Here is a 14635-nt window from a genome sequence, read left to right on the forward strand (position 1 = left end):
ACTGTGGGGAAATTATAATGGTTCTCTTGCCCCATCCTATTATAACCCTGTAGCCTCCCTGATAGGGGTACAGTCATGAGTTGGTGCTGTTTGTGTTCCACGTAAGATGACTAAGAAGCACCTTTTTTCTACATAGGCTCAACTAAGAGCACCTCAGCTCCTTACTGATGCAGGCTTAGCTCTCTCAGCACTTTCTCTGCAATGCAGCAGCATTTCCATGGTGTTGTGGAAACTCAACACTCTAACTGAGTCTCTGGTTCTTCTGAGCTTATTGTGCTGGCAGGTAAAATGCAGGTGGCCTGAGACACTCTCTGGCAAACTTAAAGTTGTGTCCTTAACTATTTTCAGATAGCTTTGTTCAGCTTTATACAAATTTCATTGTCTTAGCGTTCAGAACAATGGAAGAGTGGTGAAGACACTGACCTGTTCGAATTAAACTGTTTATTTTTCTAGAGAAAAAAGTCTTCAATCCTCAATGTCATTGATTTGAAACTAGGCTTATATCAGTGAAACCTTACGGTCTTTGTACCTGTGCTTTACTTAACCATGGCTTATTAATGATGATGAATTAACATAAACTTTCTCTAAATTAATATAAATTCTATGTAAGCCTATTTACTTTAGGAGCCCTCTGGGATTTTGCTTTTGATCTGCCTCAGGCTGTCTTTTAAAACACTTGAAAGTTTAATAAACACAGTTCTGATGTGACTATGGACTGTATTTTTACCCAAACTGTACCATTATATCAGAACTTTTTGATGACTTGAATGATCCTTCTTGGGTTGAAAAGATATACTGTAACTGCAGCCAATTTTTAGAATATCAGTAAGTCAAGTTATGGTATAATGTCTGCAGATTGTTTGACTATCAAATGGAATAGTACTGGAGTCCTTATTTTATGTACGTGGCCTTGCTGGCACTCCCTCCTTCAAAATAAAGCAATTCCAAGGTTCAAGGCTATTCCTGAGCTCTTATCACTCCTAGAACTACTGTTCTGTTGAGTTTGTTACTGTGCATAGTTTATGATACCAAATAAACTTTTTTTTTTTTTTTTTTTTATCAGCAAGGCAGTCTTTGAGCACTACTAACATGGCTATGCTACAGAAAGGAGAACCAACTCGATTCATTATTTTTTTCAATTTTTATTATCAATGCAGGACACTTTTGATGCATGATAATTAATTTTTAAATGGAATAGGTGAAGTACGTGGGCCATAATCTTGAAAAATAAAATCTTTTGACTGGCAAATTAAAACCAGCATTATAGGGATCAATTTTCTTTTTTAAATGGAATCTCTCAAGATTTTCTTAAATAATATAGATTTAAAATGTTTTGAAGCAATAGATGATAGGGACGTAAAGAATATTTGAAAATCCATACTATGTTCATATTATTGAAACTTTATTTTGAAGAATTTATATCAATTAATAATTATTTAACACAAACTTGAGAATTATGTTGAGATAATACAGATGTGAAAAAGTTATACAAAACGAATACATCATTGTATGAATTATGAATGGATTACTTGTAAGGAAATGCTCAGTGTTATACAAAACATTTCTTAAGCATGTGTACAGTTTCAAGTAAAAAGAGAAAAAAAAATAGTGTCCTTGCTTAAATTAAGGGACTCAAGTACTTTGTTTAAGGGATACCAAGATAATTAGATGTACTAGAAAGAAAATAGGGGAAAATTATTTCTGATGGACACTTGGTGGCAGCTTTTATCTGTAGGTTTAATAGCTGTTGCCACTTAATTTCATTGCTTCTCTTTTACAACAGGGGACAAGCCAGAAAATAGACCATAAACAACCATGGTATGTTTTCACCAGAAGAATTGGTCAACAAATTTGTTGACCAATTTGTTGACAGGCAATTTGCGTATTTTATTTTAAATAATAATAATTCTGAAACTGGAGTTCATTTCCTTAAATGGGAAAGCTGCTGGTAGGCCTGGTGAAATTTCTCAGGAAATTCTTTGTCCTGAACAGATCAACAATGAGACTTTGGTATAGGATAAAAATGGGAGGGATGGTGGGCCATGAGCCCCCAGCGCAAAGCAGTGGTTATCAGTCTGAAATTTTGCCAGGCTGAGCTGAAGGCAAATGACAAATCTGCAGCTACTGTCAGGATCCTTCTGTCTGTGTGACAAGGATGGGACCTGTCACAAAGAAGAGATGCAAGATATGGCTTAAGTACGGTGACAGGAGGGAAGTGCATCGCTTGGCAGGTCCCAGAACAGGTTGGAGTTGCTTGCTAGTCACCGGGAGAGGCAAACCTTGCTGTGTGGCCCAAAAGGGAGCTGTGCTCCTGTCAGACACAGTCTGAAGAGCTCACTTTCAGCCCCAAGCAAACGTGCGGTCTACAAGTTTCTGGCAGCTGAAGATGGAATCATAAAACGAGAACAAAACCCATTTCTTACGTTAATACTGAGGACATTTATTGTTTTTACGGTGACACCGAGAGTATTATTGAGCATTCACAGGCTTGAAGCCGGGAGAAGCTTGGTGTCCCGCTTCCCAGGCAGCCCTCCTTGCCCAGCCCCAAGGCTCCCAGGGCCTCGGGGGCCGCCTCTTAATTGCAACCAATTAACCCCAGCGCCGCACCGTCGCGGGGGGGCAGCTGCACCCCCACCGCCTTTCCTTCTTCTTCCTCCTCCTCCTCCTACCCCCCAGCCGCGGGGTTTCCGCCCCCCTGGCAGCGGCTGCTCCCGGCCCGCGGGGAGCTTGGGGGAGCCGCAGCGGCACCGAGAGGGGACTCGGGGCCCCAGGGAGGGCAAAGAGCCGGGGAAAGAGCCTCGGTCGGTTTGTTCCCCCTGCCGGCAGAGCGTCCTCGAGCCTTCTCCGGACCTTTGGCTGGATGGGAAGAACGAGGATGGAGGAGCGTTGGTGGAAAGGAGAGCTGGCGGCAGACATCCATCAGACTCTGAGGACGAAGGTTTGCCCCGCTTTGTTCCTTTCCCTCCTCCTCCTCTCTCACCTCTCCCCTGCGGTGTGCTCCTGACTGGGACCTGCTCCAAGCCAAAGCCGCACGAGCTGCCACCTGCCCCGGCTGGTCGGCAGCTTTAACTTAGCTGGCCTGCTGGTCACTCCTTGGGTTAGATGCCAAGAGAGCACGGAGATGAAGAAAAATCAGCGCATCACGGGAAGCCAGGAAATGATTTTGCTTCTTTCCACCAAGATAAGTGCTAAGATTCGAGTAAAATATGGGACCTTGTTCCCTGGCAAGCTGTAAAGGAGCTGAAAGAAGCACCAACAGAGCTTGTAATGACTTTTCTAGAAGTTAGGATGTCGTTACAGGCAGATTAGAAAGCCAACAAAACGGCTTGCAATACACAAAATAGTGCAGCACGGTTGGTGAATTCCTGTACTTGCACTGCAGGCAGGTAAAACTAAAGCTGCTCATTTGCTCTTTGTTTCCTTTGGTAGATCCCTGGCTCTGAAGAAGCTCTAAATGCAGCTTGTTAACATGGGGAACGTGGGAGCGAGCCCACAGCAAACATTGCCTACCTGTAGTTGACACAGCTTTAAGCTCATAAAGTTATGCTAACAAAGTTAACACTTTGGACGTTCTGCACCCTTTTTCTTTACAGTCGTTTAGCAATAACTTGTACCAGGTGATGCAATTGCTACCAGGTCTCTTACAATCTGGTTGGTTTGTTCTTAGACCAGAACATTAAACCTGTTGCAAGCCTGAGCCAGGAACAAAAATAAAAAACAGAGCATACTGTGTATGTTTGTATCAGGAATGTCGATATACGCTAAGTCATAAAAGGTGCTGAGTGCATTGATGTTTTCTGGTTCTTTAGTAGCGTAGGGCTATTGTAGAAATAGGAGATAATGGAAAGGTACTGGTTGTTCCAGGCAGCTGACTTCTCCATCAAAAATCAGAGAGCTTTCTAAATGGAAGTCGAACTACTGTGACATCCCTACAAAACTCTCCCCTCTTGAGTAGCTCTGAATACTCCGGAAATGTGGAAAGCTAAGTAGCAAGTCAGTGTGTGGTTGTTTGGTTTTGTTTGTTTGGTTGGTTTTTGTCTTGTTTGAGGAAATTCTTTACTTTAGAAGGCAGTCTGAGTGTCCCAGTAAACTGAGTGATGTCTGGTGGCTATTTCTCTTCTGTTTCGGTGCTTATGATGGGCTGTTTCCTTCCAGGATAAGTTCATTTCCTGCAATTAATGAAAATTACTAGATCTGTCTGCATTTCCCTTTTTATTCATTTCAGAGGAGGGCCAAATTTTACAGGACTTGTTTGTGAATTTAAAAGGCTAATATTGTAACTTGATCTTTTTTTATGGGAGTCCAAACTGCAGTCTGCAGTTACTTTCAGCCAGGTCAGGAGAGCTGATCTTTCTGCTGAAACCAAACAGTCCTTTAAGTTGTAAAATGTGCCTCTAACTGGTAAGAATGTCTGAGTGAGTTCCTCTAGGAGAAAGCTCCTGTCTCCCACCTCCTCTTGGGGTTTAAAGATCTCATGAGGAATGCTCTTTACCACTGCAAAATGTTTCATTCTGTTTTGATGTGCAACTTTTCCCTCAACTTGAGTCCATAGTTTCAGTTTGGACTGCAGCCCCTGAAGCAGGACCGTAAGGCACACAGAGCTTGTTGTGAGGGGCCCGTATCTTCACTGGCCATAAGCACATTTCTTGCAGTTCTTCCTGTTAGAAGTAGTGCAGTATCCTGTTATTAAGTTTATTCTGTAAAAATACAATCTTTTCTTCTTCTCCCTGCATCAAGTGTATGTGCCTGTATTTCTATAGTAGATCAGGTCCTTGTGTTTTCTATAGTTCTGCTGAAGCACATGGTTTACTTGACCTGTTGATAGCATGAAGATTTTAATGTAACAGGTACTATTTTAAGCCAGTAAGTCCACTTTTGTCCTTGTTATTTTAAAAACTTGTCATCTTTTCAATGTTTACCTACTACTGATGGTAAGTTTGATACATTCAAATCTGCCTGGCACAGTCTGAAATTTCCAGAACAGACAACTGCACATGCAGTTTATGAAGAGAGAAGGCACTATGGCATTGTGTAGGTGATGCTTCTGTTTTTGTTTTTAAAATGAATTGTAGATGAGAACTTCAGGGGTCCCAGATACCTGTAGACATGCAAAAGTGTTTGGACTCTTTGCCATCACAATTAATCAAAAAGATAAAACATTAAACTTTCATTCTGATGAGATTCTCCAGTTTGAATGAGTGGTAAGAAGAGAGTAGGTATTACAGGCATTGAGGTTTATTAATTTTAGGCTTTTTCCAAAAGTGGAAAGCAACAACAGCATAATCTGTTCACTTGGGGGGGAATCTAGCTTTTGAAAAACAGTAACAATAGCATTGCTGGCTGCTAGCTGTAACATGGTTATTTCATAGACAGCAGCATATGCATGAAGCTGAAACAAGTGTCCTAGTAAAGTACATGGTTATTCATGATTTCATTTTTTTCCCCTTAAAGTTGGAATTTCAATTTTCACACTCCTTTCTCTGATCCTTCTCAGATTAGCTGCTGAACTTCTGACTGCTTTGAACTGTGTAAGAAAGACTTAATGAAATGTCTGATAAAATGCCACAGTGAAACACATGAAGTAGTGGATTTTCAAGCACCATAGTAGTTCAACTTTCTCTTAGATTTCAAATGTTTGGGACTGTTGGGAGGATGAATGGCAGTATGTTTAAGCTCAAAAAATTTGTAAGTGCAGTTGAAGTACTGGCCTGGTCTGCCATGTGTTTGGAGGGTTTTTCTGTATGACATCTTGGTAGTATGACTGAAGCTTAATAAGCTCAGATCTTAAGGAATGGAGCCTGCTTTTATCTGTGGATATTCTGAAAAACTTTTTTTTTTTTTTTTTTTTTTTTTTTTAAATGCAAGTGAAATAGCCCAGAGTAAGCCAAAGCCATTAAGTAGGTCGAGAATTGTGGTTCCTTTATATGGCTGGAGTTCTGGTAGGAGGTTCAAGTGAGTTTCATGCTCCTTTCGAGTGTACAGGAACAATGGTAACAGAAGAAAATCTTAATTTATGGTGTTTTTCATTTGTGCATTGATGGTATACCAATGAAGATTTTTACCAATTATCATAAATCAGTAAGGGTAGCAGCTGGCAGCACTGGTCTATATGGTATAAGTGTGTGTTTAAGCTGTTGCTCCATCCACCTGACTGGTCACTGCTGAACATGAGAAAAATAAAGGATATGTTGTGTTATAAATGAAGGTACAACTCAATCTGAATTTAGTAATATTTATAAAAGGCAAGTAAACAGCGCTGGGTGTGCGGGGAACCTACGCTCTACCAAATACACACACACAACCATCGAACTTTCTAAATATGCAGAACATTGCTTTTACATATTCATAAGAAACCCGAGTACACCTATACATATGTATGACCTATCTCTGCTTTGTATCATAATTAGTATTTTCTCAAACACCTCCTTTTGGCATCTGCGCAGTTTTTCTTGGTGGTGGCAAACACCCAGCAACCCCCATGCCCCAACGGCCCGAGAACAAGCAACCTCAGATGGCAAGGCGTCTCCTGAATCACCCTTCTTTGCTCCCTCTAAATTCTACATTCCTGATGGCCTCATCGTTAAGAGTCTGATGTTATCACCAACCATGGGGCTTGTCGATCCCCATGGCCACACTCCCACATCTCCCCCTTCATTTTGCTGGGGGTCGTGGGGATGAAGGCTCAGGGTTCTTCATCGCCACTAGTACACAAGGTTTCCAAATGTAACAAAATGTGATTGACACTAACAGTGACACCATCTTTTCTGGCATTTTGTTAACTATTGAAACTACACTAATGATATGATTATCATATAACATTAAACAACAAATTTTAACAGTTTATCAACCATCTTCTTGACAGGAATTATTACTCCATATATTACATGTTGTTTATGTGCCCTTATTAGGAAATGTCTGGGTTTTAAATTTTCACTGGAAATAGTAAGAGGAATTGTCTGACTTTTTGTTTTTAATGTGGCTCTGCCAGGTAGGTCTCTTACTTCCTCCATTGTGAATCCAGATGCTGTGCAAGACTGGCACTTCTGTGACAGTCTGATTAAGATTTGTCTGAAAGAAGTGAAGAGCCCTTAAATAAAGGGAAACAGTAGCTCAGTTGGTTCCAGGCTTGGCTGAGAGGAGGTCACAGAAGGGGATGAGAATAAGAGTAACAGATCACACAGTGAATCCTATGCTGTCCCTTATCATTTTAACATCTAACATTTGTGATTGCTTTCTGTGTGTTACTGGACAGCATGGTTTGTGCTTGCACAGAGGAATCAAGTGTGGATGCTTGAAGACTTTTATCGCGTGTTTTAGCTCCGAGAGGAAATGAATCCTTTTGCCCATATCCAAAAAAGCACTGCCCTGTCACTTATCTTTGCCTTTTTCTTTGAGGTTGAGTTTGCCCATGTGGAGTAATATAATATATGGAGCAATAATTCGTGTCAAGAAGATGGTTGATATTAATAAAGAATTTTTAAAAAAAGTTTTTTACAAACCTTTTCATGTTTGGAGATTGTGGTGATCGCTTTAAATGCTGTGCCCTGTCTTTCTGGAGGCTTTTTGCTGATCAATATGTTGAGCAAAGTTTGTTGAGTAAGTTCCAAGACACCTGTGAGCCTCTTATGATGATGATGCTTTTATAGCATTTTGATGTGGTGATGTTGCAGCAGCCCACAGCGGGGTAGTTGGAGTGGAGAGGAGCGAACAGGTCAGGGATAAGCAGAAGCAGTATATGAAAGGGCAATTCTAGCAGGTGGCAGGACTAACAATTTCTTCTCTACTGCTTTTCTGGAAATAGATGAAAAGTTTAAGTATTGGAAATGATTTTATTCTTTTTACCCTATATTTTTTCTCCAGAGCTGTAGTTGCTAGTCCTCAACAATATCTCCAAGTATCTAGGCATTTTTTGCATTCAAAGAAGTGACTTTTTTTTTTTTTTTTCCCCTTGATGAACTCATGCAGAAGAACCCTATGAGGAGTTGATAGAAGAGGATGCACATCCATGGCTTTGTTTGTAGGGCTTCTCACTTTGTGTAGGTCCTCGGTGGTTGCCAAACATAACTGTGAACCTGCTTATCCTGCTCTTGCATCGTTACACCGTCTGCCTCTCTCTCATATGAAACCATTCAGCATTTCAGACTGATCCTAAAAGCAGTCCTACTGAAGTACTTAGCTGCTTCGTGCTGTGTGCTGCAGGGCAAGGCTCTTGCCTGTGCACAGATGATAACCATGGATCAATTAATACCTGGGATCATGTAAGGAACCACAGCCTATAGCACCTCCTAATTTAACCCTGTAATTGAATTTTGTCTGGTTTCTTAAGTCTGGTTATATGGAAGCCCACATGGTTTTATTTTGGTGCACAAAATCAGAATGCCTCTCACACTGGTTTCCAGTTATGCATGTCCCTCTAAGCCTGATCGTGTCGCTCTTTTCTCCTGATAAGCTGAACCTGCTCACCGAGTGCTTCCTTCCAGGGAGATGGGAGAGTGGGGCAGCCACCTCATCAGCTCTGCACAGTGGCGTCTCCCCTGTAAATGGTGCAGCCAGTGCAGATACTTCAGAGCTCTGATCTCTTCATCTTGATTTGTTTAGTAGGATTAACTGCTCTATGTACCACTCTGTATTCCAATATAATACTTTATCTTGCAGCACTATGCTACTTCTAACACTTTTTCAAATATACGTCATTTTTATATTACATGTAAGTGGAATCTGAATTACCTTGCTGATTTTTTTTTTCCTTATCCATGCCTATCAACATGTATTCAGCCTATTTTTACTAAAGTCTGGTCATGGTAATGCATTAGTAAATGATTATTTCTAAACTAAGAAAGTATTAATTGTAGGCATTAGATTTTTTGGGGTGTTCCCAAGGATCTTCACTCCTTCCCTTAACCTACTCTTTGTATAGTGTTTTCACATGGGTTTGTAGCCACTTGCAGGTGAAGATCTAGCATAGGTAGACCAAAAACTTCAATAATTCTACCTTTAAAATGAAAATTTGTATACCACATGAAATAATCTATCAGCTTGTTAGCTTTTATAATGCTGAAATAGGTTAGTACAGAAAGTGCTTGACTTTGCTGTAATTAGAAGTCTAATCATTCATTCTCCCATGATTTTTTTCTTGTTAATGTCTATATTTTTCTTACTGCAGCTATGCACTGTGCGTGTGTTTTAACATTAGATAGAAGTTTTTTATGCTAGAGACTTTTTTTTGGTACAGGATGTAGTAAATTGGGCAATGGAGGAAGGGACAGTATAGGAGAAGCATATATTGCAGTGATAGCCTATGAAACAGTATTTAACAGTCCAGTTTGGGTGAACGAAATAAAAAGCAGTCCTTAAGGGACAGCATTCATGGCAAAGGAGTTTGGTGTTCCTGGGAATTGCAGGCTCCTGGGTTAAACTAATTTAAAGTATTTAAGCACGTGTTTAATGTTTGTAAGGGAAGTGCATGGATGACCCAAGACTTAAAGTTAATTGACTATCAAAACATGCCCTGATCCAGCCCTGATTTCTGTGTCAATCAGTGCTGTATTTGCTAAGTGGCTGCTGCAGCAGGTGGTGGTTGGGATTCCGGACAGCGAAATGATAAATAAATGGTATATTTCAGTATCTCTTTCCTCCTTTTTTTTTTTTTTTTTTTTTTTCTCCTTCTCTGTTACCCCCTGTAGGAATTTAACCTACCTTTGTATAAGGCCACTGATTGGGATGCACCGGTACTTCATTGATCTCTTGACCATCCTCAGCAACTGTTGCGGCCTTTGCCCTACAGCCCAGCACCTCGCTGCCTACTTACTGGACCTCTCCATGGATCAATACAGTATCAGTGTCAAGCAACTGTACATCTCTGCATTTGCCTGTCTTCTCCTAGCAAGTAAGTTGGCTGCTGTCTACTAAGCCTTTTTTTTAAACTTTCGCTGAGCAGATGGTTGTTCTCCTTACACGTCATGTGCTGTTTTCTCTGTTAAGACTACAGTTTCTACCTACTTAGGGTAAGTGCCTAATGAAGTCCACAGAAAGGCATAAAGTAGTCTTAAATTCTGCCCAAATTGTGTTGCACATCTGCATGCTGGTGTTAATGTGCAGAGGAATTTTGGGTAACTGAAGTGTTGGATCAGTGGAAAGGGATGATGAAGGTCAGGGAGTGATGGAAAGGAGGTGGCAAGACTGGGAGAGTTTGGTTCTAAGGAAAAATCAGTAGTAGAGAATAGCATGTGTAACGCAGACTCTCCTGGAGATCTGTCCTTGTCTCTGTGCCTCTGTTATCACTGGTCATAATCAGTTCCTTGTAAATCAGAGTTTTCTTGCACAGGGATGAAAGGAAAATTGTTTCGTGAGGATATGTTGATGATGCTGGAATGTCTATTGCTTGTTCTGGGCTCCTATCAAATAGCCGGTCATTGCTATGTAACACTGAAGATCTGGTGTTGGCATCCACTTGAAAAATGATCTTGAATATTTGTCATTAGTATTTTCTTGAAGTCTCTGCAGCTAGTGCTGTGCAAGTGGAAGGCAGTGGGGCTGGTGACTCAAGGAATTGCCTCAAGGACTACCCTTGCAGTCTTATAAGCTCTGTTTCTAGGTTACAGGGAAATCATTCTGCCATATAGGAGCCAGGCAGAGCAACACACTATTGTTGTGGACAACAAAAGTTATGCAAACTGTAGCAGTAGAGCCTAGAAGGTGTGAGTAGTCATATTAATTAAGGTAAAAAATGCTATGAAGAGACAGAAACCATTTCTCAAGGAAATAAGGTGATGTTATGTGCTTATTCCTCAGAATGCAGGTTTGCTACTGCTTTTCCCTGCTGGGAGTGCTCTGAAGCGCTTAATCTGCAGAGATAATGGTAAAAGACTAACAAACCATACATATGGTATATTTAAGCATTGTTCGCTCACCAGAAAAAGGTGGTGAATTATATGGAGCAGTTCCTGGTTCATATTACAGAAAAGGCCAATATTAAAATCAGAACAAATAATAGAAATGGTTTCTGTAGGTGTAGTTTTGCTTCAGCCTACATGAGCCCTGGGTAGAGCTGTTGCAGTTCTGCTGATCTGAACATTTTATGAGCTCCTTTGGAAAAGTAAATTGGCAGAAAACTATCCCAGCTGAGGAAGGGTTTTCTTTCTGTTTACCAAAGATTTTTCTTCACTCTCCTGAGGGGTCAGACAAGCTTCATGCCCTTGCAAAGGAGGGGAGAGGGTCTAAGGCTGACCTTAAAATTGTTAGGAAACTGCACCCTTTATTTCAAATGCAGCAGAATGAAATACCAGGTTCAGGTAGCCTGAAGACTGAAGTCTGTTCAGAAATGCACTCCTTAGCTTTTGGGCTTTCTGATGGATTTTTTTTTTGTATGTGTGTGGGTGTTTGTGTAACATCATAATTGCAAGAAGCCTCATAGCATTACTGCTTCCCCCCGCCCCCCAAGGGGTGAAAGTGACCTTCAGGAATAGAGAATAAGATTTTCTTTAAATCTGACAATTTCATTTCCATTTTTCCCAGCATAAAATTGATGCTTCAATGGTTCTTATTAATTTATTTTTTTTTCCTCATTTGATTTAGAGGAAGAATTTATAGCTATAACTTACATTTGCAGTGCTATGCAGACAGGATAGAAGTGATACCCTCAAACTTTGTATGAGTTGTCAGAATTGGTATAATGGTAGGATCTTGGGCAGAAGTTTCCTTTATGAGATTGGGAGGGCTGGACTCCTATAGCTTCCAGGATTTAAAAAGAAATAATGATAACAAAAAAAAGCTTTTGAGGCTGTTCTTATGTAAATGAATAAAGTCAAATGCAACTCTATATCACTTCTAAGCAACTGTGAAAAAAGGAAAGCTCACAAACTGCCCTGCGATAGCACTAGAGGGAAATGTTTTGCAAATTCTGCTTTATTATTTTTTTTAAGGCAATTTGATTAAAAGAGCAGGTCTGGGTCTAGTGAGCTAATGAATATGAGAATCTTTCTACAGTTGACACTAGTGTATGCAGCAGCATTCATACATCTGGATCTGGAATAAAATCATGCCTTATAGGAAAAGATCTATTATTGTAAAGGTAGCTTTCCTACCAATATGTAGAAGCACAATACTGAAAGTTGAACCAAAACAGCTTTGCACAAAACGAATGCCTAAATAATTTCTATAGATAAGGTTTTATATGCTAGTGTTCAGTCTGGAGACTTTGGGGAGCATAGCAAATGCTGTTGTTTACAGTTAGGGCCATCCTAATGTGTAGTAAGGACCTTCTTTTCTGGTATGTGTAGCTTGATCTGATGCAAGTCAAGTCAGGAAAAGTTATTTGACACTAAGTGGGGGTTCCTGGATTTAGCTTGTTATTTTCAAAATGATATGAAATGGAAGAAATCTTGTAATATGATTTTTCGCTTTAGCTTTGTACTAAAAGACTCAGAGTATTGACCAGAAGTCACCTGAAGTGTCTTGCTGTAGCGAAGAAGAATAAAACTGGTTCTTTGCCAGTTACTGCAAATGCAGCAATTAGAACTTCCTGCAAAACATTACTGTAAGAATTGCATCATTTTTCAGCAAAGAATTGCAGTGAAAGTGCTCTTCTGTCTGTGTAGCAAGACTTTGTACTTATTAAAAATATGTATATAACTTTAGAGAAACAAAAACTTCAGCTTTATGAAGTTTTCAGTCAGCAATTTTTCAAAATGCTGTTGTTTACTCCATCAAGATGAATGTTTAACATAGAATATCTTTCAATAAACATTACAAACATGTTTTGAGAAAACAATCAGGAGTCAAAAACAAACTTCCTTAGAAAAAAAGCAAGAGATTAAGGGTAGTGTGTAGACCACAAGCAAGATGAGGTCTGGTTAGAGGTAAGAATTCTTACAAGTAAGTGGGGGGATGGTTTATGTTTTTTTTTTTTTTTGAGAGGGGTGGGAGGGGTCAATAGGGAAGCTTTTGGGGACACAGCTTTTGAAGTGGAAGCAACAAAATTCTAAGCTAAATGTTAGTTGAGTATGTTTGGGTAAGCTCAGAGAAATTGTTGGCAACTTGTATTTAATGTGAAGTTTGCTTCTATCTCAGATCTAAAAGAGCTCAAAAACTTTTTTTTTTTTTTTTTTTTTTTACCCTCCACCTACAAACTTTGCTGTCACACATCTTTGAGCTAACAACAGCAGTGCTCTTATGACACAGATCGCAGCATTTCCATGGTTGTCTGTAAGTGAGCTGGAGTTATTTTCTCCTTCTGAGTTCTAGATAAGCATTTTGACTGGCTCATCAGTTTCTCCAGACAGGGAAACTGGATGATGATAGTGCTTCCCTTGACAGTAATAACTGCAGAGGAGATGAGGGAGTGGGAAGATAACACTGTTGCAGACAAATTGTGCTGGTAGCCAAATAATGTTCAGCCTGGACTTGCTGCAGTTGAGAGGAATGTGGGTGTGCGTTCCCTGAATCACCCAGTCATTCTCTAGTTGGAAGATGTATGTTTCTTCTGCGATGTATGCACTGAGTGATAATTGGAGAAGGAAATTCCTCCCAGATAGTTTAGCCCCTCAGAACAACTATAAAAGCTTTGAAGTTTACTAATGTAATCAACAGTTATTTCCTCTGAATCAGTTCTGAAAAAGAATGATAATTGTTCACTAAAATCTAGAGGTGAACTGAAAGCTATTGGGGGAGGGAAGGAAATATCTGAAAAACTGATGTCACAGGTACTTTATTGTTTAAAGTAGATGTTTTTTTTTCCTTCACTTGCATTAAAGGAAACTTTATGCTCCAAACCAGAATCATAAGCTAAACATGCTTTTGTAATGCAGTCAGACCTAGTCCACATGGACATTTTGATTAGGTACATGGCTGGAAGACAGAGGACCTCCTGTCCTGTTCCAGGTGAGCTAATGGAAGAGGTTGTAGGTTCCTGCTGCTGCAAGAAGATCATCAATGACATTCAGCAGTTAAAACTGCTCAAGAAACTTCATGTGTCCCTGCTTGATGCAGACTAGTGACTACTCAGGTTGACTGCTTTGCTGGTAAACCAGGGAGATGGTGGCTTTTGGTAGGTGGCAGTGCTGTGCAGCTAGGACTGGTGGTCTTCTAGCAAGACAGCTGGCTTTGGAGCAGGATGATTACCAACCAGTACACCTGCACAGAAGCCAGGATCCTTGTTTCAGCACTCAGCCATGGATACATGCTCAATTCAGAAACAGATAAGATGGCTGAAAAGTGTTATTACTTTCCTTGCCTACCTGTAGTGTACTCTCCACCTCTCCCACCAGTGTTTTGAGTAATCTCTGGTTTTCTCCAGACAAAATCAGCTGGCATTTAAATAGTCTCTGTAAGTGGATTGATTTTAAATAAGTTACATGTTTAAGTAAATGTTAAGTAACATTTTGGCTGGAGAGAATTGAGGAACTCACATCTCACCCCATGTCCCCAGCAGATGGGGGGAAGGCAGCCCCTTGCAGAGGGGCACTGCTGAGCAGCAGCAGGTTGTAATGCTACAGACTGCATCTTAATCAGGCAATTTATTACAGAAAATGGGCGTGATATTTTTAAGGTGCTCTAGCTCTGTTGGATAAAGATTGTGTAAGGATGTCCCAGCTGCTGTAGTGCTGCTTGCCTTAAATTGCCTGCTGAAAGCTGTTCA

The 14635-nt window shown here is 40.3% G+C and overlaps 1 protein-coding gene across 1 annotated transcript in view; it reads left to right on the forward strand.

The window, feature by feature from the left end:
* The first annotated feature begins 1147 nt into the window (after window positions 1–1147).
* Window positions 1148–14635, forward strand: part of CCNJL (cyclin J like) — a 52808-nt gene continuing 39320 nt past the window's right edge. The window contains 3 exon segments of the mRNA XM_084535400.1: window positions 1148–2938; window positions 9684–9706; window positions 9708–9886. Coding sequence (XP_084391526.1) covers window positions 2861–2938; window positions 9684–9706; window positions 9708–9886 — 280 coding nt within the window. The 5' untranslated portion in view covers window positions 1148–2860.

The sequence above is a fragment of the Aythya ferina genome (assembly GCF_964211825.1).
Source record: "Aythya ferina genome assembly, chromosome: 14".
Taxonomy (NCBI): domain Eukaryota; kingdom Metazoa; phylum Chordata; class Aves; order Anseriformes; family Anatidae; genus Aythya; species Aythya ferina.